The sequence below is a fragment of the Schistocerca gregaria genome, chromosome 6, assembly GCF_023897955.1.
Source record: "Schistocerca gregaria isolate iqSchGreg1 chromosome 6, iqSchGreg1.2, whole genome shotgun sequence".
Lineage (NCBI taxonomy): Eukaryota > Metazoa > Arthropoda > Insecta > Orthoptera > Acrididae > Schistocerca > Schistocerca gregaria.
Window position 1 is genome coordinate 77,489,196 of NC_064925.1, and position 26,112 is coordinate 77,515,307.

Below are 26,112 nucleotides of genomic sequence, written 5' to 3' on the forward strand. Positions count from 1 at the left end.
ACAGCGGACACACCAGGAACCGCGGTGTTGGCCGTCGAATGGCGCTAGCTGCGCAGCATTTGTGCACCGCCGCCGTCAGTGTCAGCCAGTTTGCCGTGGCATACGGAGCTCCATCGCAGTCTTTAACACTGGCAGCATGCCGCGACAGCGTGGACGTGAACCGTATGTGCAGTTGACGGACTTTGAGCGAGGGCGTATAGTGGGCATGCGGGAGGCCGGGTGGACGTACCGCCGAATTGCTCAAGACGTGGGGCGTGAGGTCTCCACAGTACATCGATGTTGTCGCCAGTGGTCGGCGGAAAGTGCACGTGCCCGTCGACCTGGGACCGGACCGCAGCGACCCACGGATGCACGCCAAGACCAGAGGATCCTACGCAGTGTCGTAGGGGACCGCACCGCCACTTCCCAGCAAATTAGGGACACTGTTGCTCCTGGGGTATCGGCGAGGACCATTCGCAACCGTCTCCATGAAGCTGGGCTACGGTCCCGCACTCCGTTAGGCCGTCTTCCGCTCACGCCTCAACATCGTGCAGCCCGCCTCCAGTGGTGTCGCGACAGGCGTGAATGGAGGGACGAATGGAGACGTGTCGTCTTCAGCGATGAGAGTTACTTCTGCCTTGGTGCCAATGATGGTCGTATGCGTGTTTGGCGCCGTGCAGGTGAGCGCCACAATCAGGACTGCATACGACCGAGGCACACAGGGCCAACACCCGGCATCATGGTGTGGGGAGCGATCTCCTACACTGGCCGTACACCTCTGGTGATCGTCGAGGGGACACTGAATAGTGCACGGTACATCCAAACCGTCATCGAACCCATCGTTCTACCATTCCTAGACCAGCAAGGGAACTTGCTGTTCCAACAGGACAATGCACGTCCGCATGTATCCCGTGCCACCCAACGTGCTCTAGAAGGTGTAAGTCAACTACCCTGGCCAGCAAGATCTCCGGATCTGTCCCCCATTGAGCATGTTTTGGACTGGATGAAGCGTCGTCTCACGCGGTCTGCACGTCCAGCACGAACGCTGGTCCAACTGAGGCGCCAGGTGGAAATGGCATGGCAAGCCGTTCCACAGGACTACATCCAGCATCTGTACGGTCGTCTCCATGGGAGAATAGCAGCCTGCATTGCTGCGAAAGGTGGATATACACTGTACTAGTGCTGACATTGTGCATGCTCTGTTGCCTGTGTCTATGTGCCTGTGGTTCTGTCAGTGTGATAATGTGATGTATCTGACCCCAGGAATGCGTCAATAAAGTTTCCCCTTCCTGGGACAATGAATTCACGGTGTTCTTATTTCAATTTCCAGGAGTGTATTATCAGTCAGTATAGTTGTGGTTGCTGGTACTAAATGTGCTAGTACAAAATCAATTGCTGATTTGAGAATTATTGATCATTAAATCAAATTACAGCAAAAAATAAACATTTAGTTTAAGAAACACTCGCATAGAATACAGAGTAAAATGAGCAAATGAACATGAACAACTTTTGAATATGTAAACAAATTAACAATAATAATGTTAACCAACTTAAAGATTAAAAAATTAATTAAGGTAAAATGAAAAAAATAAATTTCGATCATAACATCCATCTGATCACAATTACTTCTCTAACGTACATTAACAAAGACAGTCAAATCTGGATACTAATGTCCTGAGAAACGTGTTGTGTCTTGGTTATATTATTTAATCTGTCATTTTTGGGGGACAGCGTTAACTGACACCCAAACCTTCAGTTGTCAGATACTGAGATCAGTAGCAAACGTAGTATGTCAACAGAGTATCAACCAAACTCTGATTTAGTACGTGCTACGTGCTGTCGTCCGGTATAACATCGCAAACGGTATATAAAAGTAACATCAGAACAACGGAGAACAGGAAACGCGTATCTCCGTGTATTAGTTCTGTAGATCTCGTGGGGGTGAGTTGTTAGAGCGTGAGGTTATTGTGTCAAAGGTCCCACGTTCAAACCTCAGAGATGACAAATTGTTTTAACCCTTTACTCGTGTTGTATGGAAGAACACTTTCCTGTCATGTAAAAGGACTTTTCAGGGTTTGCAGAAATTTTCTTTTAGAAGTCTGCTTTCGACTTGTTAGCTGAAAGTAACGAGCGTATAGAGTACATTTGTAAAGACAGGTGTGGTGTTCTGTGGGACAAGCGTGACAGAACTGAGACCAATCGTGATGAAGCGGCTAATGCACTTGTTTCACAGGATATAAACAATAGGAAGAGTTGAATAAAGAAATAATTGCATCACACGTGCGGAAGTACATAGACCACACGTAACACTGACTACGCGTGATGTCAGTTCACTGATGACGAAGTAAATACCTTTACATTTGCTCTGACTGGATAGTTGTTTTGGATCCCACAGATCAGGTACAGTGACGAAAATCTCAGTCGTGTAAGTGAATAACTTTAAAATACTTGCAGAAGTATTTCCACGAGTTGAAAGTTAATATGGATGTGGGTCTTTGCGTGTAAAACTGCGTGAAGGGCTAAGATTTTTAGACGAGATATCGTTAATATCTATCTCACCACACCAGTATAATCAACGTTTTGTAATATGTTACGCTTCCTATCCTGTACTGGATTAAGGAAAAGTCAGAAAATATACGTGCTTATTTTGTGTAAATAACTGACATTATGCACATAAACGAATTTCCTTTCTTACAAAAGCTTAATAAAGCATTTCGCAAATATTGTTGTGGAATCGTTAGAAAACTAATGCTGCGTTCGAAATTGTTAGTTTGTCTTCCACTTCTGTGCAAGCAGCGAACTACAAGAATTCACAGTGCAAAAAGAAAAAAAAAACAACAAGTATTCAGTAAAGAACAGACATTCTGTCGCCTGTTCGAAGAACTGTCAATACATTTCAAATTGACCACATGTAAAAACGATAACCACTGATTTATTGTCAGGAATTTCGGGGAAACTAGGTTAGGTGCACTACTGCATGTGTAACAATAGTATTACAGTTAGTTACAATAGGAACTGTGCTTTCTGGCCGAGCCACACCTCTTAGATGCTGGTTTCAAGCGTTAACACGGCAGACATAGGGACACGTTCAGTCTATGTTATGTATGGTCTATGCGGAAGTATTAATTCCCACGGAAGCTATACGTATCGGTTACTCGCAGTTATGCTTTTCCTGTGCTCCGTAGTTCTGGTGTAATTTTAATTGACGTTTACGTCATTCCTGCTGGGCGATAGTACATCGGAGTTTTGTTTGATACTCTCTAGACCGGTACCGATCTGAGTGTCAGACATCTGGAACTTTTGGTGTGAGAATGAGACAGATACACTACTGGCCATTAGAGTTGCTACACCAAGAAGAAATACGGATGATAAACGGGTATTCATTTAACAAATATATTGTACTAGAACTGACATGTGATTAAATTTTCACGCAATTAAGGTGCATAGATCCTGAGAAATCAGTAGCCAGAACAACCACGTCTGGCCGTAATAAAGGCCTTGATACGCCTGAGAATTGAGTCAAACAGAGCTGGGATGGCGTGTACAGGTACAGCTGCCCATGCAGCTATCACACGATACCACAGTAGTGACTGGCGTATTGTGACGAGTTAGGTGCTCGGCCAACATTGACCAGACGTTTTAAAATTGGTGAGAGATCTGGAGAATATGCTGCCCAAGGCACCAGTCGAACATTTTCTGCATCCAGAAAGGCCCGTACAGGACCTGCAACATGCGGTCGTGCATTATCCAGCTGAAATGTAGGGTTTCGCAGGGATCGAATGAAGGGTAGAGCCACGGGTTGTAACACATCTGAAATGTAACGTCCTCTGTTCAAAGTGCCGTCAGTGGGAACAAGAGGTGACCGAGACGTAGCCAATGGCATCCCATACCACCACGCCGGGTGATACGCCAGTATGGTGATGACGAATACACGCTTCCAATGTCCGTTCACCGCGATGTCGCCAAACACGGATGTGGCCATCATGATGCTGTAAACAGAACCTGGATTCATCCGAAAAAATTACGTTTTGCCATTCGTACACCCGGGACCGTCGTTGAGTACACCATGCCAGGCGCTCCTGCGTGCGATGCAGCGTCAAGGGTAACCGCAGCCATGGTCTCCGAGCTGATAGTCCATACTGCTGCAAACGTCGTCGAACTGATCGTGCAGATGGTTGTTGTCTTGCAAACGTCTCCATCTCTTGACTCAAGGATCGAGACGTGGCTGCACGATCCGTTACAGCCATGCAGATAAGATGCCTGTCATCTCGACTGCTAGTGATACGAGGCCGTTGGGATCCAGTACGGTGTTCCGTATTACCCTCCTGAACCCACCGATTCCTTATTCTGCTAAAAGTCATTGTATCTCGGCCAACGCGAGCGGCAATGTCGCGATACGATAAACCGCAATCGCGATAGGCTATAATCCGACCTTTATCAAAGTCGGAAACGTGATGGTATGCATTTCTCCTCCTTAGACGAGGCATCATAACATCTACATCTATATATACATCTACATCTACATCCATACTCCGCAAGCCACCTGACGGTGTGTGGCGGAGGGTACCTTGAGTACCTCTATCGGATGGGAACGTTTGCAAGACAACAACCATCTGCGCGATCAGTTCGACGACATTTTCAGCAGCATGGACTATCAGCTGGGAGACCATGGGTGCGGTTACCCTCACCGCTGCATCACAGACAGGAATAGGACAACGTTTCACCAGGCAACGCCGGTCAGCTGCTGTTTGTGTATGAGATATCGGTTGGAAACTTTCCTCATGTCAGCACGTTGTAGGTGTCGCCAACCTTGTGCGATTGCTCTGAAAAGCTAATCATTTGTATATCACAGCATCTTCTTCCTGTCGGTTAAATTTCGCGTCTGTAGCACTTTGTCTTCGTGGTGTAGCAATTTTAATGGCCAGTAGTGTAGATGGAGTCACAGGGGACCTACAGAAAATGGATTGTATCTGATGGAAAGCTAGAGTGTTGCTGGGTCAAGACAACTGCCGGAGAACTGTCGAAGAGGCCAAGATTCACAATGAACTGTACAGTCACATGGACGAAAGTCAGAGATAGCGCGGTGAACGTATATCCCGCGCATTGTCGTCAGTGCGTTCGTCCGAGTTTGGCGACGCGGCCGCGGCCTGACCTTGGACTTGAAGAGGGCGTCGCCGCCGTCGTTGAGCAGCAGCGTGAGCGTGGCCAGGTTGCCGTGCTTGGCGGCCACGTGCACGGGCGTGCGCCCGTCGTCCGTCGTCAGGTTGCAGTTGGCGCCCGACTTGAGCAGCATAAGCGCGCACCGGTCGCCCTCGCGCACGCGCGCCGCGATGTGCAGCGGCGTCTCTCGCAGCTTGCCTCCTGCAACAGCAGCGGCCGCAGGTACAGGTATCTGAACTCTTTAAGAGTAACGTGACCGGTGCACAGAGGCGCCAGGTACAATTTGTGTCACTTGTTTGTAAGGGGTTAATTACTATTCGCTAGCGCCCTTGAGCAGATGTAATTTCGATGGATTGCTCACGCGCTGCCTGCGATATGGAATATCTTTGCTACAATAGAATCGCAGGGCAGAGCATGGAGTAAATATCTCTGGAGTGAGCATTGTGTTCTGCGCATGTTGTCAATATTAAACCAGGACTGTCACATGTTTTCGGGACTTCGCTGTGCGTGTGTGCTTTCTGCAGCGTTTGAAGTTTATAATATCAAGAGTTTTTGTTGTGTTTCACCATTTGTTGATAATGTAATAGCGGTGGTGAATTACTGTTGTTGCTACGGATGCAAAGAAAAGTATGTGAATGGAGGGATAGTAACTTATCATGGGTACATGCCATGTAGCTCTAATTATAGTCATCAGATGAGTAAGAGACACTGTGTATGTTTAAAAATTTCGAGACGCATTATAATTAAGCTTCATTCTGTAGACATATTTTTCTACGATTTTTTTACTATATAATAGATATTACGGCTCGTACAAAAACTTACAAACAATCGCTTCCTCTCGTAAATTTGCTAGTGGAACAGGAAAGGGAATGGTTAGTTGTTTCAACAAATACTATTCTCCATGCATTTATCAGTGACTTGTCGATTATGTATATAGATTACTCAATCTACTCTTTATTTAATAAACTGGGAGCAAGTATGTAAAATGCGTTAAATAAATACTTCAGAGTGTCACCAGTAAGATCAATTGTGCTTTAGGTCGCAAAACGAGAAAATAAATACGCAAAAATAGCAGAAAAAAGGACGAATTAGCAGGGATATAATCGCTAATGTGTGGCAAATTCGGTGTTTTTCGAAAACATTTGAAAAAGTGCTAGCGTATTGTCAAGTCGTTTTGCAAGACTATCACAGCAAAAATGTACGTCAGGCTCTGTAATACTATAAAGTGCCGTATCATACCAAAAACTACCAAAAATCGAGTGCATCTGAACTGTGACACCTATCGCAAAGAAGCAGGATGTAATATCACTTGCCCTTAAAGGTTACGTAGCTGGTTTATTTCTGGTATCAAATGGATACTGTTAAAATGTCTGCGTAACATACATAAATAATCCACGACAAGTTCGAAAAGAATCCGTCTGTACTAGGGATGTAGTGACATTCTAAATATACAGGGCACTATTCGGACAAACACACGACGTCCCGTGATCACGTGACCAGGTCGGCAATGTATGTTGATAACACAAAATCTGTTCTGCGCATGTGAATGCTCACTTCAGAGATATTTACTGTATGGTCAGAGCCATAGAGTAAATATCTCTGGAGTGATCATTGCGCTCTGCGCATATTGTCAACATTAAACCAGTATTGTCACGTGTTTTCGGGACTTCGCTGTGCGTGTGTGCTCTCCGCAAAGTTTTAAGTCCTCTGCAAAGTTTTAAGTTTATAATGTCAAGAGTTTTTGCTGTGTATTCACCGTTTGTTGATAGTGTAATAGCGATGGTGAATTACTGTTGTTGCTACGGATGCAATGAAAAATATGTGAAACGAGGGATAGTAACTTTTCATGGGGTTCTATGTTTAAAAATTTCGAGACGCATAATAATTAAGGTTTGATTCTGTAGACCTATTTTTATACAATTTTGTGACTATATAATGGATATTACAGCTCGTACAAAAGCTTACAAACCATCGCTTCCTCTTGTAAATTTGGCAGTGGAACAGGAAAGTGAATGGTTAGTTGTTTCAGCAAATACAATCCTCCAAGCATTTATCAGTGACTTGTCGATTATGTATATAGATTTGAAAGACGGAGGACAGATAAGTTCAATAGAGTGGGAGTCTGTAATTGTCTTCGTATAATGTGTGTGTCCAAACTTTTTTGTATACTATAAAGTTATAGTAGGAGACCATGTTAAGTGTGTCTATGACATGTAGAACGATTATGTGTGATTTATATTTTAGTTTCCTGAAGGATGAACAACGAGTAACGATGTGGCTCCAGAAAATATGGAGGAGTAATTTTGTCCCCACAAAATACTCCAAAGTACAAAACACTTTGAAGAGGAATGTTTAGAAAGAGAAAAATTTGGACTTGTGCCGCTGATCGATAGATGCTACAATAACTATTTTTAATTTTCCACAGCATCTACTAACAATTTCTGCATCAGTTTAAATACATTTTCTACACAAATCAAATAAAGAACACAATAGTGTAGCTAATTAAAGTACACATTCATCTTCTTTGGTGTATTTTGCCTTCAATTTATTTTCTTCGCCATTTGATTAAGAGGCGTCAAATACTATTAAACATGTCCCCAAACTCTTTCATTTGTGTCACTTTCCACTTCCCGTAATGGTGTTGTATGGGTTGACTATTACATGACCAACTGTATTTGCTTTAGAGTACATTTATTCTCCGATCGCCTTTTTTCCCCCTTCTTAATCAGTCTACTATTTATTTAATAAACTGGGGGAAAGTACGTAAAATGCGTTAAATAAAAACTTCAAAGTGTCACCAGTAAGAAAAATTGTGCTTTAGGTCGCAAAAGTAAGAAAATGAATGCGCAGAAATAGCAGAAAAAAAGGACGACTTAGCACGGATATAATCGCTGATGTGTGGCAAAATCCGTGTTTTTCGGACACTTGCAAAAGTACTAGCGTACTGTCAAGTCGTTTTGCAAGACTATCACTGCAAAAATGTACGTCAGGCTCTGTAATACTATAAAGTGCTGTATCATACCGAAAACTACCAAAAATCGAGTGCATCTGAACTGTGACACCTATCGCAAAGAAGCAGAATGCAATATCACTTAAAAGTTACGTACTGGTTTATACCCGGTATCAAATGGATACTGTTAAAATGTCTGCGCAAAATATATAAATAATCCACTACACGTACGAAAAGAATCCGTCTGTACTAGGGATGTAGTGACATTCGAAATATACACACGACGTCCCGAGAACACGTGACCAGGCCGGCAATGTATGTTGACAACACAAAATTTGTTCTGCGAATTTGAATGCTCACTCCAGAGATATTTACTCTATAGTCAGAGCAGTGTTGGTAGGAAGTCGAGTTTTGTAGCTCGCAGAGAGCAGTCGTGTTCTGTAGCTCTCACAGAGCAATTAAGTTATGGAGTTCGGACAGGGCAGTCCAGCGATTGACTTGTGTTGGGCCGGTGGTGCACTGATGGCACTGCCTAAGCGTTGTTGTATAAGCAAATAAAAAAACTCATCTTTATTGCTGCGCACCTATGTTAACTGGCACAACTGATTTAACCACAATTGTAATGTTTAAGTCCCATGCAATTCCTTGCAGAAATGTTTCAATAATAACTTTTGTTCCGAAGAAAATTTTGCTAGTCATTTATCTGAGTTTAAAGATTTTACGTATTTTTCCTGTGCATACTCATGTTGATTCACTCACTCACTCACTCATTCACTCACTGGTCATACCGGACTCGAGGGGTCCATTACCACAGCAACGTATTTTCGCCATTTGTCTCTGTCCTGGGCTATTTCCTTCCATTCACCTAGGCTCCTCAAACCAGCCTTCACATTGTCCTCCCATCTACGCCTCGGTCTCCCCACAGGACGTTTTCCTTCTAGGTGCCCTACCAGTACTCTGCGCGCTGCCCTGCCCTCATCCATTCCAGCTACGTGACCCGCCCATCGCAGCCTACGTGATTTAATAATACTGATTATGTCAGGGCTTGAATAGAGTTTGTGAACCTCTTCGTTATGCAGTTTTCGCCACTCTCCGCTAATGTCGTTCCTTTTTGCTCCGAATATTTTCCTCAAAATTTTGTTTTCAAATACTCGATACGGCTTTTCATTTTGCACAGTGCGAGACCAAGTCTCACACCCATAAACAAAACTGGTAGAATAATGGTTTTGTATATTCTAATCTTTAAATTCCTGACAATATCCGTGATGAAAGTAATCTGTGTAGTGAGAAGTAGCAGGCATTTCCCGCCCGTAATATCTTCTTCAGTTCGGATTCAATCTCATTTCTCGAAGTGATGTCCACGCCTAGATACTTAAATGTGTTCACTTTTTCAAACTGCATGTCTCCAACTCTTAAGATTTCCTGATCTACTGCTGTTTGCAGTGTAGTAGTAATCAGGTATTTAGTTTTGTCTTCTCTTATCCTTAGAGCTACATCTTCACTAGCCTTGATTAACGCATTCGCATTTGCTGTTACAGATTCCTTCCTATCGCTAATGATGTTTAGATCATCTGCATACCCTAATTCAGCAAAAGAAAATCAGTTGTTTTCCTACAAATGAAAGTCTAGTGGCCGGCATTGCACTGGGCTGTGCAAAAAATTTCTTATAACAGCAGATATACGGATAGCGTTACCAGGCGACATCATTGTGAGGTAAGAATTTTTCAGTTTATTCAGGATGATTTCACAGGCCCACGACGCAGCGCTCATGACGTCAAAACTCATTAATCTCGATATGCAGTCAGTCTTTAATGGAAGGTGACATTAAAACTTGAAATTTTATTATTGGAAAGAAAGTTTTCTCTTCGGAACTTAAACGAGATTTTTCTGTTGGAAAGTAACACTAAATGTGAATATAATTATTTTTCTGTTGGGAGGTAACATGTTTTCATAGCGTAGACAATGGCGCTAGAGACTGGTCCGGCTTTGGCTCGGGTTCGATTCTTACTACCTACGCGTGTCCAATATTTGTCTCGTTCACTTGTTCGGTTTTAGGAAACCAAACGAAGAACACGTTTGGCAACACCATCTCTGGCATGCCGCTCGAATCTAAGGTTGCAGCGGCCTGACTCGCTAACTTGATGCTAATTAACTCGGAAACGTCGCAAATACCGATTTTTTCTCAACAATTATTTCTCAGCACAGCCTATCATGTACCATGCTAACACTCTTAAAAGCTTTCCAGAGTATTTCTAACAGCCCTGCATATACGAGCAATGAATGAATGAATGAATGAATGAATGAATGAATAAACGTTCAATATGTGGCTGTGAATTTTTCTTCCCTGCGGTCACCAAACGTCACAAAAACTATTGTGGTGATGAAAACAACTTATAAAGCTGATTGTTGGTAGCAAGTCAAGTGTGGTAGTACGTTTCTGTATTCAAAACGGGCGACACGTCACGTGATGACAAATCCTCCTCCTGCAAGTTTGTCAAAAACAAACGAAAAAAATCTAGAAAATTTCAGAATCTGTTATATTTTACTACGGTTTGAAGTACCTCCTGATGATTGTCAGTGTTTGCTATTGAAAAATTGGGTTGTTTTGAAATTCGGCCTTATTTTTAAATTAACCAAGACATGTTTCGACACCTGTGTGTCATCTTCTATGGGTCAAATTTCTACTTCTGTAAAGTACAATATTAAATTTATAATAATTTATTTTTAACCAATAATTTATCTGTTGTAGGCCTAAGGATTACAATATGTACATTTTGCTTTTTTTCATTTAGACGCTCACCTTAAAATTACATCTCTAAATGAACTGCATTATTATATATCGGTTTTTGTGCCCTTTTTTGTCGCCTGTTCGACAGCATGTCATTTGCGAACTAGCCATGAAGAAAATTATTGTGTATTAGTGAAGAACTGTTTCGTGGGTAGAGGTTATGTGCATTTCTGTCACAAGATTTTCGCTCACTGGTTCACCTCACATGTACTTTCACAAAATGTGGCGAAACATGATCTGAGCATACACTTCTGACTCCATGCTGTGGGTTTTGGAACAATATAAACAAAGTCATTACACTTATTTTGTACAGCAGATGCGCTTTTTCATAAGCTACCGACCTTACTTTTCCTCAATTCTTCACTTAATAAACCACTGTTCCAGAATTCTCTCACAAATGCGTCTACAAAACATGTTAGTGAGGTGTGTAAATTCCGCTGAGTTTTGGCAAAAGAAGCTAGTTTTAACGTGGCAACAAGAGAAATGTGTAAGTTTTACTCAAAATTCCCCCTTCGTGAATCTTCTCTGAACGGCACGAATCCGCCCTGAGGGTTTGTGCCGAGGTCCGGTGAGCCGGCAAGTCTGTGGATGGTTTTTAGGCGGTTTCCCATCTGCCTCGGCAAATGCGGGCTAGTTCCCCTTATTCCGCCTCAGCTACACCATGTCGGCGATTGCTGCGCAAACAAGTTCTCCACGTACGCGTAGACCGCCATTACTCTACCACGTAAGCATAGCGGTTACACTCGTCTGGGGTGAGACGTTCCCTGGGGGGTCCACCGTGGGCCGAACCGCACAATAACCCTGGGTTCGGTGTGGGGCGGCGGAGGGGTGAAGTGGGCTGCGGTAGTCGTCGTGGGGTTGTGGACCACTGCGGCTGCGGCTGGGACGGAGCCTTTCCGTCGTTTCTAGGTCCCCGGTTAACATAACATACATATACAGGGAGGGGGAGGGGGAGAGGGGGGAGGGTAGTGCCAGCGTGACATGTCCGAGCGAGCACGCACGGACTAGAGTTCAAAGATATTTGCTCGCGATTGACAATCCAGACAACTCAGGTCTGGATTCATCAAGACTCCACTGTACTAAAATACTTAGCGACGAATGACGGTCAAGATAGTCCTCGCCTGGATCACGTACTTTTCAGAATTCTCGAAGAGTTCCGAAAAACGGAACACAATGTGAGATGAGACACGGAGTTAAATGTTTTCTAAATGCTTCAAATGTAATTTATTTCTACTCATTGGGTTGTATTACAACTGGATTGATTTCAGATCATCTTCATTGCTACCAATAACTAACACATTTGAACACTAGCGTCCCACAGTACGTCTTCCCGAAACGTTAGTGCGTCTGCGCAGACGGCTGGGGAGAGCAACAGTGGTGGGGGAGTCGCGCAGAGCGCTGAAAGGGAAATATCGTTATGAACTGAATCCTAGACTCACATTTTGCGTAAATATTAAACGGGGCCCCTCCACGCCCACACTGCATGGTGACCATTGAAAAAGATTCGTCACATCTTCTTTGGCTAAAAAGAATTCCGCCGAAAATGCAGCGATTTATATTCGCCTGGTTTGTTACCCATTTGTAACGTTCAGAGAAGAGTCATTTTGAGTAAAACCTTCACATTGCTCTTGTTGCCATGTTAAAATTTGCTTCTTTTGCCAAAACTCACAGGAATTTACGACAGTCCCACCTCACTAAGATGTTTTGCAGACGCAGTTGGGAGAGTATTCTGAAACAGTGGTTTATTAAGTGATGAACTGAGGAAAAGTAGGGTCAGTAGCTTATGAAGAAGCATATCCCCTGTACAAAGTATAAGTGTAATGACTTATATTGTTCCAAAATCCACAGTATTTCTCATTTCAACAGCTATCGACGGCCCCTAAAAATTACAGTCTTTGGCCGAAAGAGTCTGTAATAAGTAGAACAAGTTTTGCGTAATTTCCATACAGAAAAATGCTGTCCCAGGAAACTTCTTGGCAGATTAAAGCTGTGTCCCGCACCGAAACTCGAACTCGGGACCTTTGCCTTTCGCAGGCAACTGCTCTACCATCTAAGCTACCAAAGCACGACTCACAGCTTTAGTTCTGCCAGTACCACGTCTCCTACCTTCCAATCTTCACAGAAGCTCTTGTCCGCGAAAGGTAGAGGCCCCGAAATCGAGTCTCGGTCCAGCACACAGTTATAGTCTATCAGCGCACACTCAGATGCAGAGTGAAAAATTTCATTCTAAATACTCTCCTCTTTGTGTGCTATCATTTGCCAAAATCTCATTTCGATATCTTAAACCGTTTATGAAATATGACGAATATCGTGGATATTTCACTCTGGCTTTATCGCTGGTGCTGTGCGACCGTAAATGAGTACGCTACATCAGATCAGTTTCCTCGAGTTCGGTGACAGAGACCTCCAACCAAGTCTACAGAAAAATTGAATATGTTAGGTAAACTTCAATGCAGCAACATATTGTGTAATATGTACCAGACGCAATATCATAGCGAATCCTATGTTTCATTCCAAACAGTTGGAATTTCTCACAGTGTCTTAGTTTCATATAAATATACCAAACCTATGACCATTAACGAAATGATAGGCACATCATAATGAACCTGACATGTAAAGCTACAGGTAAAGGAAAAATGACTTTTTTTTTACCTAATAGCTTCTGCGAAATCGTTGAGTAAGAGTGCAGGTTGCGCTCTTCGATTCTGTCATCGTCGACCGGTCGAAAGCTAGAAAATGCGTTCGGCCGCCCCCTTCCGAACAAAAGAATGGACTCGGCCAGCGCGTTGGACGGAAACTGGTTACTGCGGATCAGCCACTGCTTCCTGAGCGACCTATAGGAGTGCGACATTCCTCCGTCCCCTCCCCATCACAGCTCGCGGCTGTGCTAATCTTCCTCCTCACCTTCCAATCTCACATCACTCTGGTGGCACATCATACGTAATAATCTTCAGTCAGATTTTGTCGTTCGTGACTATCGTTATAGTGCGTGAAAACAAGTCACACATTTTATGTATAGATATAATAACTAAATAAACTTCTGCAAGTAAAATGTGGCACTCGAATAAAAAGTTTATGTATGACGTTTGTATACAATTTTTATAATTTAACCACTACGATTCTACATTTTCTCGTTGCGAACCCCAACTGAGTAATTTCGTAGAATGATTGGCTATCGAAGTCGCCGGGTCCAAACGATACATATCGAACGTGCGATCCTGTGGTGGCGGGCGTTATGAGTATATTTATGGTGGTCGCTACAGCAACGAGAAAAGGAGAGAGTTGCATAGGAGACGACTTACCTTATTCGTCGTCGGTGTTGTTATCAGGTGAAAGTCCATTACGGTGGTCTGGACGCATAATTTGGGAGAGCCGAACCATGTATTCTTCCTGATACTCGTTCGTTTTTCGCACTGTCCGCAATGAAATTGTAAACGGTATTTCAGTATCGAAACTGTTCTTACGAAGTCTTACAAACTTCGCACCACCACAGTCTATACATTCCCTTCTTTCCTGGTCCGGCAGAACACCATATTTGCGACAAAAAGTCGAAGAATTTTCTACGCAAGATAAACATGGAATTGGATTTTTCCATGTGAGTGAATCCACCAAAGAAACGTCAAGAACACCAGACATCCCATGTACTAACGACATAAATCGTCTGAGATTCCCTATCAACTCACAAATAATCCGGGGGGGTGGGGGGGGGGGTGGGGGGTACGGTACGTAATTTAGAGCAACAAAGGGAACGACGGAAAACAGATAAAGATGACGATCACAAATAATTGATCACAACGCCCGCCATCAGCATCGCATGATCGATTTACGATCGCAAGTTCGATATGTATGGTTTGGACCCCACGACTTCGATAGGCAATCATTCTTGGAAATTACCCCCGATTGTTTAGTGAAACAGATATATTACTTTAAATCTCCGATCCCGACCGGTTCTAGTGAGTTAAAATGAATTCCATGGGAGGTGCCGGATCGCCGGAATTAATCCCTGCTTGTGCTACAGTTACTATGTGCAGGTTTCTATCAAAGATGCTCCACCGGTTCCTGTGACTTACCTCTGACGTGGACATCCGCGCCGTATCCCAGCAACGTCTCGACCACGGCGGGTTTGCAGGACTCCACAGCGACGTGCAGGGCCGTGTAGTTGTCCTGAGGGCAGAGTCGCTCCAGGTGAAACATCGCAACATCTCAGCAGCGTCCCAAAAGTATAGTACATCATTAGTTGCTGGAAACTGTGTGATATGTGAAGACCAAAATTCTCCCAATACGTTGTTGTTTTCGGGTGTACAGTGTTTGCGTCTGCTTTAATCGTGAGAGTGACTCTTGACCCTGGTCATTCAGTTCAGCTTTGATATTAATTGTTCTTTTCGGTCGACCGCAAGAAAGGATAGAATTTACCTGATGTGTAAGTTATGATGTGAGACATTAGATGTTTAGAAGATTGCATCTTAAGGACTCTGAGTACAGTATCTTTCTTCTCTTTTCATCAGCTATTACGTCCTCTCAACCGCCACATAAATTTCATTGTCATGTTTAATCGCTCTCTGAATTGGGGAGTAGCGAACACTAGTGCAATAAGATCTTTGGAGCGACAGTAAAGGTATCTTTGGCCCATGCTTCTGAGGTACGCGTCGAACACGCACCCAGTGACCATTATTCTGCTCTGTTCTGTTTGTTATTTCCTACAAGATCGTCGGTATTTTACAAGAAGCGTTACCTATAGAACTAAACGGTTCAAATGGCTCTGAGCACTATGGGACTTAACATCTGTGATCATCAATCCCCTAGAACTTAGAATTACTTAAACCTAACTAATCTAAGGACACCACACACACCCATGCCCGAGGCAGGATGCGAAACTGCGATCGTAGCAGTCGCGCAGTTACCTATCGAACGAGCGGGTCCCGAACAATATACAGGATGTTGCAAAAAGGTACGACCAAACTTTCAGGAAACATTCCTCACACACAAATAAAGAAAATATGTTATGTGGACATGTGTCCGGAAACGCTTACTTTCATTGTTATAGCTCATTTTATTACTTCTCTTCAAATCACATTAATCATGGAATGGAAGCACACAGCAACAGAACGTGCCAGCGTGACTTCAAACACTTTGTTACAGAAAATGTTCAAAATGTCCTCCGTTAGCGAGGATACATGCATCCACCCTCCGTCGCATGGAATCCCTGATGCGCTGATGCAGCCCAGGAGAATGGCGTGTTGTATCACAGCCGTCCACAATACGAACACGAAGAGTCTCTACATTTGGTACCGGGATTGCGTAGACAAAAGCTTTCAAATGCCCCCATAAATGAAAGTCAAGAGGGTTGGGGTCAGGAGAGCGTGGAGGCTATGGAATTGGTCCGCCTCTACCAATCCATCGGTCACCAAATCTGTTTTGAGAAGCGTACGAACACTTCGACTGAAATGTGCAGGAGATCCATCGTGCATGAACCACATGTTGTGTCATACTTGTAAAGGCACATGTTCTAGCAGCACAGTATCCCGTATGAAATCATGATAACGTGCTCCATTGAGCGTAAGTGGAAGAACATGGGGCCCGATCAAGACATCACCAACAATTCCTCCCAAATGTTCACAGAAAATATGCGTTGATGACGTGATTGCACAATTGAGTGCCGATTCTCGTCAGCCCACACATGTTGATTGTGAAAATTTACAATTTGATCACGTTGGAATGAAGCCTCATCCGTAAAGAGAACATTTGCACTGAAATGAGGATTGACACATTGTTGGATGAACCATTTGCAGAAGTGTACCCGTGGAGGTCAATCAGCTGCTGATAGTGCCTGCACACGCTGTACATGGTACGGAAATAACTGGTTCTCCCGTAGCACTCTCTACACAGTGACGTGGTCAACGTTTCCTTGTACAGCAGCAGCTTCTCTGACGCTGACATTAGGGTTATCGTCAACTGCACGAAGAATTGCCTCGTCCATTGCAGGTGTCCTCGTCGTTCTAGGTCTTCCCCAGTCACGAGTCATAGACTGGAATGTTCCGTGCTCCCTAAGACGCCGATCAATTGCTTCGAACGTCTTCCTGTCGGGACACATTCGTTCTGGAAATCTGTCTCGAAACAAACGTACCGGCCCACGCCTATTGCCCCGTGCGAATCCATACATCAAATGGGCATCTGCCAACTCCGCATTTGAAAACATTGCACTAACTGCAAAACCACGTTCAAGATGAACACCAACCTGTTGATGCTACGTACTGATGTGGTTGATGCTAGTACTGTAGAGCAATGAGTCGCATGTTAACACAAGCACTGAAGTAAACAATTCCTTCCTTCAATTGGGCCAACTGGCGGCGAATCGACAGTACATACTGTACAGTACATACTGACGAAACTAAAATGTGCTCTAACATGGAAATTAAACGTTTCCGGAAACATGTCCACATAACATCTTTTGTTTATTTGTGTGTGAGCAATGTTTCCTGAAAGTTTCGCCCTACCTTTTAGTAACACCTTGTATACGGAGCCCGACACTCTCGCGGCTCCAAATATGGATACTGTTTATTGTGGTAACTAGAGCGACGCAAAAGACGAAAGTTTACTAATTTACCATCAATTATGAAGGAAACTAGTAATTTCTCTTACTTTAATAGTCAGCCATCTCGTCTTTACAAAATATTCCACAGGAAGTAACCCTTATTTCGCGTAACCCGGCTGCAACCGAATTATGTCTCTCAGGAATATTTGGGAGAGGTTGAATTTTCCCTCGCACTCGCAAATTATGGTAACACAGATATTAGAAAATCTGCAATTAGTCACTGTCCCATAAAAATTTATACAGTTCTGAAATCTTGATTTGGCAGAAATCTGTATTTTCAACAGAAATCCAAACAAGCACACTACGCAGTCGCTTGCTAAGAATATGAGGATTAGTGATTGAAACGGCTCCACTAACTCCTATTTACAACGCTAAATGTTAGACGTCGTTCCCTTGGCGACGCACTATACACTTGACAATCTGTCGCAGGTACACGCATGCTTTCGATGTATTTCGTCCCTCGGCGTATAGGCCTATCGTTCGGAGCTTTCGTGTTCAATAGGCAACGCTTCTTGGACAGTGCCAGATCAAAACTGTGTGCCACACCGAGACTCGAATTCGGGACCTTTGGCTTTCGCAGGCAAGTGCTCTACCAACTGAGCTACCCAAGCGCGACTCACGCCCCGTCCTCACAGCATTACTTGTGCCCGTACCTCGTTCCCTACCTTTCAAACTTTACAGAAGCTCTCCTCCGAACCTTGCAGAACTAGCACTCCTGAAAGTACAGATATTGCGGAGACGTGGGTTAGCCACAGCCTGGGGGAAGTTACCAGAATGATATTTTCACTCTGCAGCGGAGTGTGCGCTGATGTGAAACTTCCTGGCAGATTAAAACTGTGTGCCGCACCGAGACTCGAACTCGGGACCTTTTCCTTATTAATTATTTCTTTCCGCTGCAAGGAGCGCAGTCATTGAGGATAGCGATTTGTATCGTGTTTTTATCTGTTTTGCTTACGAAAATGTCAAATGTTTGCTTGATGAAAATTCGTCTAAATAGTGCGCAATATGAAAGTAAAGTTTAATAAGCATTTTAAATACTTATCCTATTAAAAAGGAAACTTACTCTAACAACAGAAAGTCTATCAATTGTCTGCCGCCATATTAACAGTTATCTCGCAAATTCAAATTACGCAACTCTGCAGACATAAATGCCGAAGATAATAAAATTGTGCAAAAAATAAATGTTCACCGGTGGTCCAGAAATCATTTTAATGAAAATAGTTCGAATCAGATTGGTTCATTAAAAATAGTGACCATAGCACGTTCCATATAGCAAACTTTTCTTGCTGATGTATGGAATCGAAATGAACTACGCACGAGTTACGAAGCATATTGTTTCAGGTAATATACGTCATTGTTGTGCGCGGCTGATATTCGGTGGTTTTAATCATCATTTTGCTGAAGATAACTGTTTCGATCATAATCAATAGTTGTATAGAAACTGTTGTATGAATTGTGATTTAGTGACACTTACATAACTTAGACAACACTTTAACACAACGTTAACTTGGATTTCTTTAGCAACTTGACCAAATCTTTAGCCGGAGGAGAAAAAAAAAATTATTTAGTAATTACTCAATGTAATGAAATAAGATTATCATTTTCATTTACAAATTAGTTGAATACCAAACCACTGAATAACACAGTGAACGGCACAGCGGGATAGAGAAGCTGCCGGCGGCTCCATTATACTCTGGGGGACATATAACGCAGGCTTGCATGGGTGCAGTGGAGCTCGTGCAAGGCATCACGACGGACAAGGAGTATCGTACACTGGCTGCAGACCACGTACACCCCTTCATGACGTCATGTTTCCCGACGGCAGTGACCTCTTTCAACAAGATAATGCGCCATGTTACAAGGCCAGAAGTGTGATGGAGAAGTTCGAGGAACGCAGTGGCCAGTTGCAGTTGTTGTGCTTGCAAGATCTGAACGCCATCGAATACATCTGGGGTGTGACTGAAAGTGGCGTTAGAGCTCCTCTCGCCTCACTCCGGGATTTACGGGAATTAGGTGACTTGCGTGTGCCGATGGCTTCATTGGTTCCATGCCACAACGCGACGCCTTGTCCGTGCCAAAGGTGGACATACCGGCTAATACGCAGGTGGTCATAATGTTCTATCTGATCAGCGTATAGGCATTAGCACAGTTAATAACAGCTAAATAGCAGAAACCTCACATACGAGTTTCAAACGGATAACTAGCAGGCGTCCCCGGCCACGTGGTACTCACGTGCGTGGGTACGTCGACCTTCTCGCCCTTCTGCAGCAGCGTGCTGATGATGCCCACGTGTCCGTAGCGCGCCGCCGTGTGGATACTGCGGGCGCCGCCCTGCAACACACGTAGCCACTAACTGTCACACGCTCTCCACGATGTAAACACAAATCACAGTATACCTGCGTTACAAGAGATAATTTTCATTATATGAATGGCTTATTTCAGTAGTGGTACAAGTCCATTTTTCTTCATATTGAGATACAGAGTCCTACAGTTAAATGAGTACTGAAAAATCTACAGTTGAGATACCAGAAATATTCAAGCATATGGCTTCTTGCTAGAGATGAACCTTTCTTTCTGTTTGTTTGGATCATTAATTTCAGAAGCATTATAGACAGAGAAGTGGAGGTAATCGACTTGTACCACTATTGAAATAAGCCCTTCATATCAACAAACGACACTTATGATGTCTATAACAGCATTTTAATAATCCCCAAGTTATTTTTGTTGAAGGATTACTTAACGCTTTTCGGAAGACGATCTCCATGCTAAAATTACCTAATGACTTGTTAGAAATAAAAGGCGTTTTCATACCGTCGATCAGTGTCCCGTTAAAATAAGTAATTATATTCACAGTGGTTGGTCACAGTCATTTAGTGACTTTAAAATAAGTGAATAATCACAAGTTCCATGAAAAGAAGACTTGGCTGCAAAGGTCTCCACCTCATTTGTTTTTTAAAAACAGGTTCATAATCTTGTAATACAGGGAGCGAAAGGCTATTTACAATTTGTACAGAAACCAGATGGCAGTTATAAGAGTCGAGGGACATGAAAGGAAAGCACCAGTTGGGAAGGGAGTGAGACAGGGTTGTAGTCTCTCCCCGATGTTATTCAATCTGTATATTGAGCAAGCAGTGAAGGAAACAAAAGAAAAATTCGAAGTAGGTATTAAAATCCATGGAGAAGAAATAAAAACTTTGAGGTTCGCCGATGACATCGTAATTCTGTCAGAGACAGCAAAGGACTTGGAAGAGCAGTTGAACGGAATGGATACTGCCTTGAAAGGAGGATATAAGATAAACATCAACAAAAGCAAAACGAGGATAATGGAATGTAATCGAATTAAGTTGGGTGACGCTGAAGGAATTAGATTAGGAAATGAGACACTTAAAGTAGTAAAGGAGTTTTGCTATTTGGGGAGCAAAATAACTGATGATGGTCAAAGTAGAGATGATATAAAAGGTAGACTGGCAATGGCAAGGAAAGCGTTTCTGAAGAAGAGAAATTTGTTAACATCGAGTATTTATTTAAGTGTCAAGAAGTCATTTCTGAAAGTATTTGTATGGAAGTGAATCATGGACAATAAATAGTTTTTGACAAGAAGAGAGTAGAAGCTTTCGAAATGTGGTGCTACAGAAGAATGCTGAAGATTAGATGGGTAGATCACATAACAAATGAGGAAGTATTGAATGAGATTGGGGAGAAGTTTGTGGCACAACTTGACCAGAAGAAGAGATCGGTAGGTAGGACATGTTCTGAGGCATCAAGGGATCACCAATTTAGTATTGGAGGGCAGCGTGGAGGGTAAAAATCGTAGAGGGAGACCAAGAGATAAATACACTAAGCAGATTCAAAAGGATATAGGTTGCAGTAGGTACTGGGAGATGAAGTAGCTTGCACAGGATAGAGTAGCATGGAGAGCTGCATCAAACCAGTCTCAGGACTGAAGACCACAACAACATCAACAATTTTGTATCTTCACAACATAGAAGGATAAGACATAAAAAATAATAAAATCGAAGCGTTTCACATGTAGTGCTAGAGAAGGATACTCAAAATTACGAGTAAGTGGACTGCTAAGGTATGATGTGGTGAGATCTGTGTAGTTTATTGGAGAAGAGGAGTATGTGGAAAGCATTGACGATAAGAAGGGACATGGAGATACATCATGGCACTAGAGGACGCCGTAGAAAGTAAAAACTGTTGGCATATATTCGAAAGCTAATTGTGGACACTGGATGCAGGTGTTAATCTGAGATGAAGAGTTTGGCACAAGCAATAAAATCGTAGCGGGCCGCACCAAAGCAGTCAGGACGTGATGACCCCCGAAAAAAAGTTTCAATGTAAAAATGGAAATACAATTACAAATAATTACGCCGTCAGTATTATCTTGGGGAAAATCGAATTGGAAAAATTTGTCCTTCGACTTTTATAATCATCTCATTCCGGATTCAGTGTTAAGACATTCTTTTACAATTGATTTTAAGTGTTCTTTCTATTCATTCATTGGGAGCATAATATTTAGATCTTAAATTCGAAAATTTATGGTCTATTCAAATATCGCTCTTCTATCTCTAACAAGGCAAGGAAAAATGCCTATGAATTAAGTGGAAAAATCTTTTAAAGATTGAGAAGTTAGCTATGGTAATAATTATGTATCGTATATTTTATTTACTAACGGGCGGGGGCAAGCCCATCTACTCGGAAATGAAAATTATAGAGCTCTTTGAAGACAAAGGTTTGAATATCAAGAACTCAGATGGAAACCCAGTCCTAAGCAAAGAAGGAATGGTGGGAGCCTTATATAGAGGGGCTATATAGGGGGCATGTACTTTAAGGCAATATTATGGAAATGGAAGAGGAAACAGATAAAGATGAAATGGGAGATATGATACTGCGTGAAGAATTTGACTGAGCACTGAATGATCTAGGTCGAAACAAGGCCCCGATTGTAGACAACATTCCGTTAGAACTACTGATAGCCTTGGGAGAGCCAGCCATGACGAAACTCTTCCATATGGTGTACAAGAGATATGGGACAGGCGAAATGCCCTCAGACTTCAATAAGAGTGCAGTAATTCCAATTCCAAAGAAAGCAGGTGCTGACAGGTGTGAATATTATCGAACTATCAGTTTATTAAGTCATGGTTGCAGAATACTAACATGAATTCTTTATAGAAGAATGGAAAACCTGATAGAAGCGAACCCCGGAGAGGATCAGCTTGGATTCCTGAGAAATGTACAAATACATGAGGCAATACTGAGCTTACGATTTATTTTAGAGGATAGGTTGTAGAAAGGTAAACCTACGTTAATAGCATTTGTTTAGTAGACTTTAAGTTTTTAGTAATGTTAAGTGGAATACTCTCTTTGAAATTCTGAACGTAGCAGGGATAAAATACAGTGAGCGGAAGGCTATTTACAGTATGTACAGAAACCAGACGGCAGTTATAAGGGTCGAGGGACATGAAAAGGAAGCAGTGATTGAGAAGGAAGCTAGACAGGGTTGTATGTAACCTATCCCCGAAGTTATTCAATTTGTATATTGCGCAAGTAGTAAAGGAAACTAAAGAAAAATTTTGAGAAGGAACTTAAGTTCACGGAGACGAAATATGAACTTTGAGGTTTGCCGATACATAGTAATTCTGTCAGCAAATGACTTGGAATACCAGTTGAACGGAATGGACGGGATCTTGAAAGGGGGATACAAGATGAACATCAACAAAAGCAAAACAAGGATAATAGAACATAGTAAAAATAAATCAGAAGACGCCAGGGTATTGGATTAGGAAACGCGACACTTAAAGTAGTTGATGACTTTTGCTATTTGGGCAGCAAAACAACTGATGATAGTCTAAGTAGGGAGGATATAAAATGTAGACTGGGAATGGCAAGAAAAGAATTTTCAGGAAGATAAATTTGTTAACATTGAATAAAGCTTTAAGTGTTAAGAAGTCATTCCTGAAGGGATTTCTATGGAGTTTAGGTATGTATAGATGTGAAACATGGACGATAAACAGATTAGACGATAACAGAATAGAAGCTTTTGAAATGTGTGTGGTGCTACGGAAGAGTGCTGAAGATTAAATCGGAAGATCACGTAACTAATGAGGTTCAAATATTTCAAATGGCCCTGAGCTCTATGGGACTTAAGATCTGAGGTCACATCCCATAGAACTTAAAACTACTTAAACCTAACTAAGCTAAGGACATCACACACATCCATGCCCGAGGTAGGATTCGAACTTGCGATCGTGGCGGTCACGCGGATCCAGACTGAGGCGCCTAGAACCGCTCGTCCACAATGGCCGGCAACGAATGAGGAATACTGAATAGAACTGGCGCGAAAAGAAATTTTTGGCACAACCTGATAAAAAGGAGGGACCGGTTGGTATGACACATTCTGAGACATCAAGGAATCACCGGTTTAGTAATTAATGGAAGTGTGGTGGTGGTGTGGGGGGGCAGGGCGGCGGGTAAAAATTGTAGAGGGAGGCCAATAGATGAATACGGTATGCAGATTCAGAAGCATTTCAGTTGTAGTAATTATTTAGAGATGAAGAGGCTCGCACAGGATAGAGTAGCATGGAGAGCATCGTCAGACCAGTCTTGAGGCTGAAGAACACAATAACAACAGTACAAAGGGGTCCAAAAGAATGCATCCACTGTTCGAAATTCCATGAGTTTCAAACTAATTGACGGAGTTATCTCATTTTTGGTGAAAGTGTAGCTTAAAGTCCAACTTAAAGATATCACTGTACGTGTTCGAAATGGTCAACACTAACATCCACACACAAACGATGCCGCCGAACTGCAGCACGAACTACTGATTGCAATGTGTTCACATTGAATGTACGATGGATTCTCGAAGTTCATCCAATGTGCGTGGCTTTTGTCGATAAACGACGTCCTTTAGTGTTCCCGACAGGTAAAGGTCCAGAGGAGTTAGGTCTGGGGAACGTGGTGGATACTCCACAGCACCTCAACGGCTTATCCATTTTCCTGGTAGATTTTCGTCGAGATACGCCCTAACACGAGTTTGGTAGTGGGCTGGGGCACTATCTTGTTGAAAGTAAACTCTTCCGTCTCCATACGAGTCTCGAACGGCATTTAAAATGGATGTCTGAAGCTTCTGAAGGTCGGTAACTGTGCCAGTGGAAGATGGATAGGCCGTAGAGGTGCTGTGGAGTATCCACCACGTTCCCCACGACTAAAGATACCCGCGCGGTTTACCACGTCGGGAACAGTGGCTGAGATGGTACGACCCGAGTGTGGCCGATCATGGAGCTCAGTTCCTGCACTTCCTGACGCTGTATTTCTCTTTTCCCATCGCACAGCAGTATTCATATTAACTGCACTACACACAAATGTTTATGGATGTTCATAACAGTTTCTTTTACTGCAAGCAAGAATTAAATTACTCCAGATTGCTGGAAAGGAGAGTGCTGCGTAGATGCCTTTTTTTATGGTTCACTACAACTCTGCCATCTGTCGGAATTTGTCGAAGCTACATACACGTGCAGATGAAACGTCATATTAGAAGTACGTAAAATCACGTATTCCTGTACGAGTTAGCGTCTGCAAAAAAAGTTTGGTCATTGATTATTAAAGGCCCCTTGTAAAACTTAGGAACTCACTTTGTTGGGCATGTGTAGGTAGACGCCCTTCTTGAAGAGCATCATGGCGCACTCGGTGTGACCGTTGAGCGAGGCGATGTGCATCAGCGTGCTGCCGTCCTTGGTGCGCTCGTAGATGGACGCCTTGTACTTGTCCGCCAGCAGTTCGATGACGCCAGCGTGGCCGTTCTCCGCCGCCAGGTGCATCGGCGTCCGGTCTGCGGCACGTGGCGGACGACCAGCTCAACTTTAACTTGCAGACAGGAGCATCTTAGAGGGTGATAATTACTGAACTACACGAAAAGAAAAACTACGGCGTGCACATACTTTATTCAACATGTAAATGTCACTACAGTATTCGAATTTAGGTTATGACGTGTTCGATAACCCTGCCATCATTGGCGATAATGTGTCGCAGACGAATAGCGAAAATTCTGCATGACCCGCTGAACTGTCGGAACATCGACGCTGTCGATGACCTCCTGAATGGCTCTTTTCAGCGCGTCAATGGTTTTGGGGTTATGGATGCACGCCTTGTCTTTAATATAGCCCAACAAAAAGGAGTCGCATGCGTTCAGATCCGGAGAATATGGCGACCAATCGAGGCCCATGCCAGTGGCCTCTGGGTACCCCAGAGCCTGAATGCGGTCACCAAAGTGCTCCTCCAGCACATTACTCTCCCGCGTCGATGGGGTAGAGCTCCGCCTTGCATGAACCACACCGTGTCGAAATCAGGGGCACTTTGAATAATGTGGATAAAATCATTTTCCAAAACCTTCACATACCGTTCGGTAGTCACCGCCCCATTAAGGAATATCGTACGTACCGTTCGGTAGTCACCGTCCTATTAAGGAATATCGCACCGATTATTTAGTGACTGGACATTGCACAGCACACAGTCACCCGTTGAGGGTGAAGAGACCTCTTGAGCGTGAAATGCGGATTCTCAGTCCCCCAAATACGCCAATTTTGCTTACTGACGAACCCATCCAAATGAAAATGGCCGACAACAAAGAGGCGCGTGCACTTG

At 43.2% G+C, this 26,112-nt stretch overlaps 1 protein-coding gene across 1 annotated transcript in view; it reads right to left on the reverse strand.

Moving 5' to 3' along the window:
• LOC126278231 (serine/threonine-protein phosphatase 6 regulatory ankyrin repeat subunit A) overlaps positions 1-26,112 on the reverse strand; it is a 944,107-nt gene that overhangs the window by 282,157 nt on the left and 635,838 nt on the right. Inside the window, exons 7-10 of the mRNA XM_049978210.1 lie at positions 25,104-25,300; positions 19,702-19,800; positions 14,948-15,041; positions 5,132-5,340 (exon numbers count right to left, since the gene is read on the reverse strand). Of these exons, the coding sequence (XP_049834167.1) occupies positions 5,132-5,340; positions 14,948-15,041; positions 19,702-19,800; positions 25,104-25,300 (599 nt within the window). The remainder of the gene's footprint in view (positions 1-5,131; positions 5,341-14,947; positions 15,042-19,701; positions 19,801-25,103; positions 25,301-26,112) is intronic.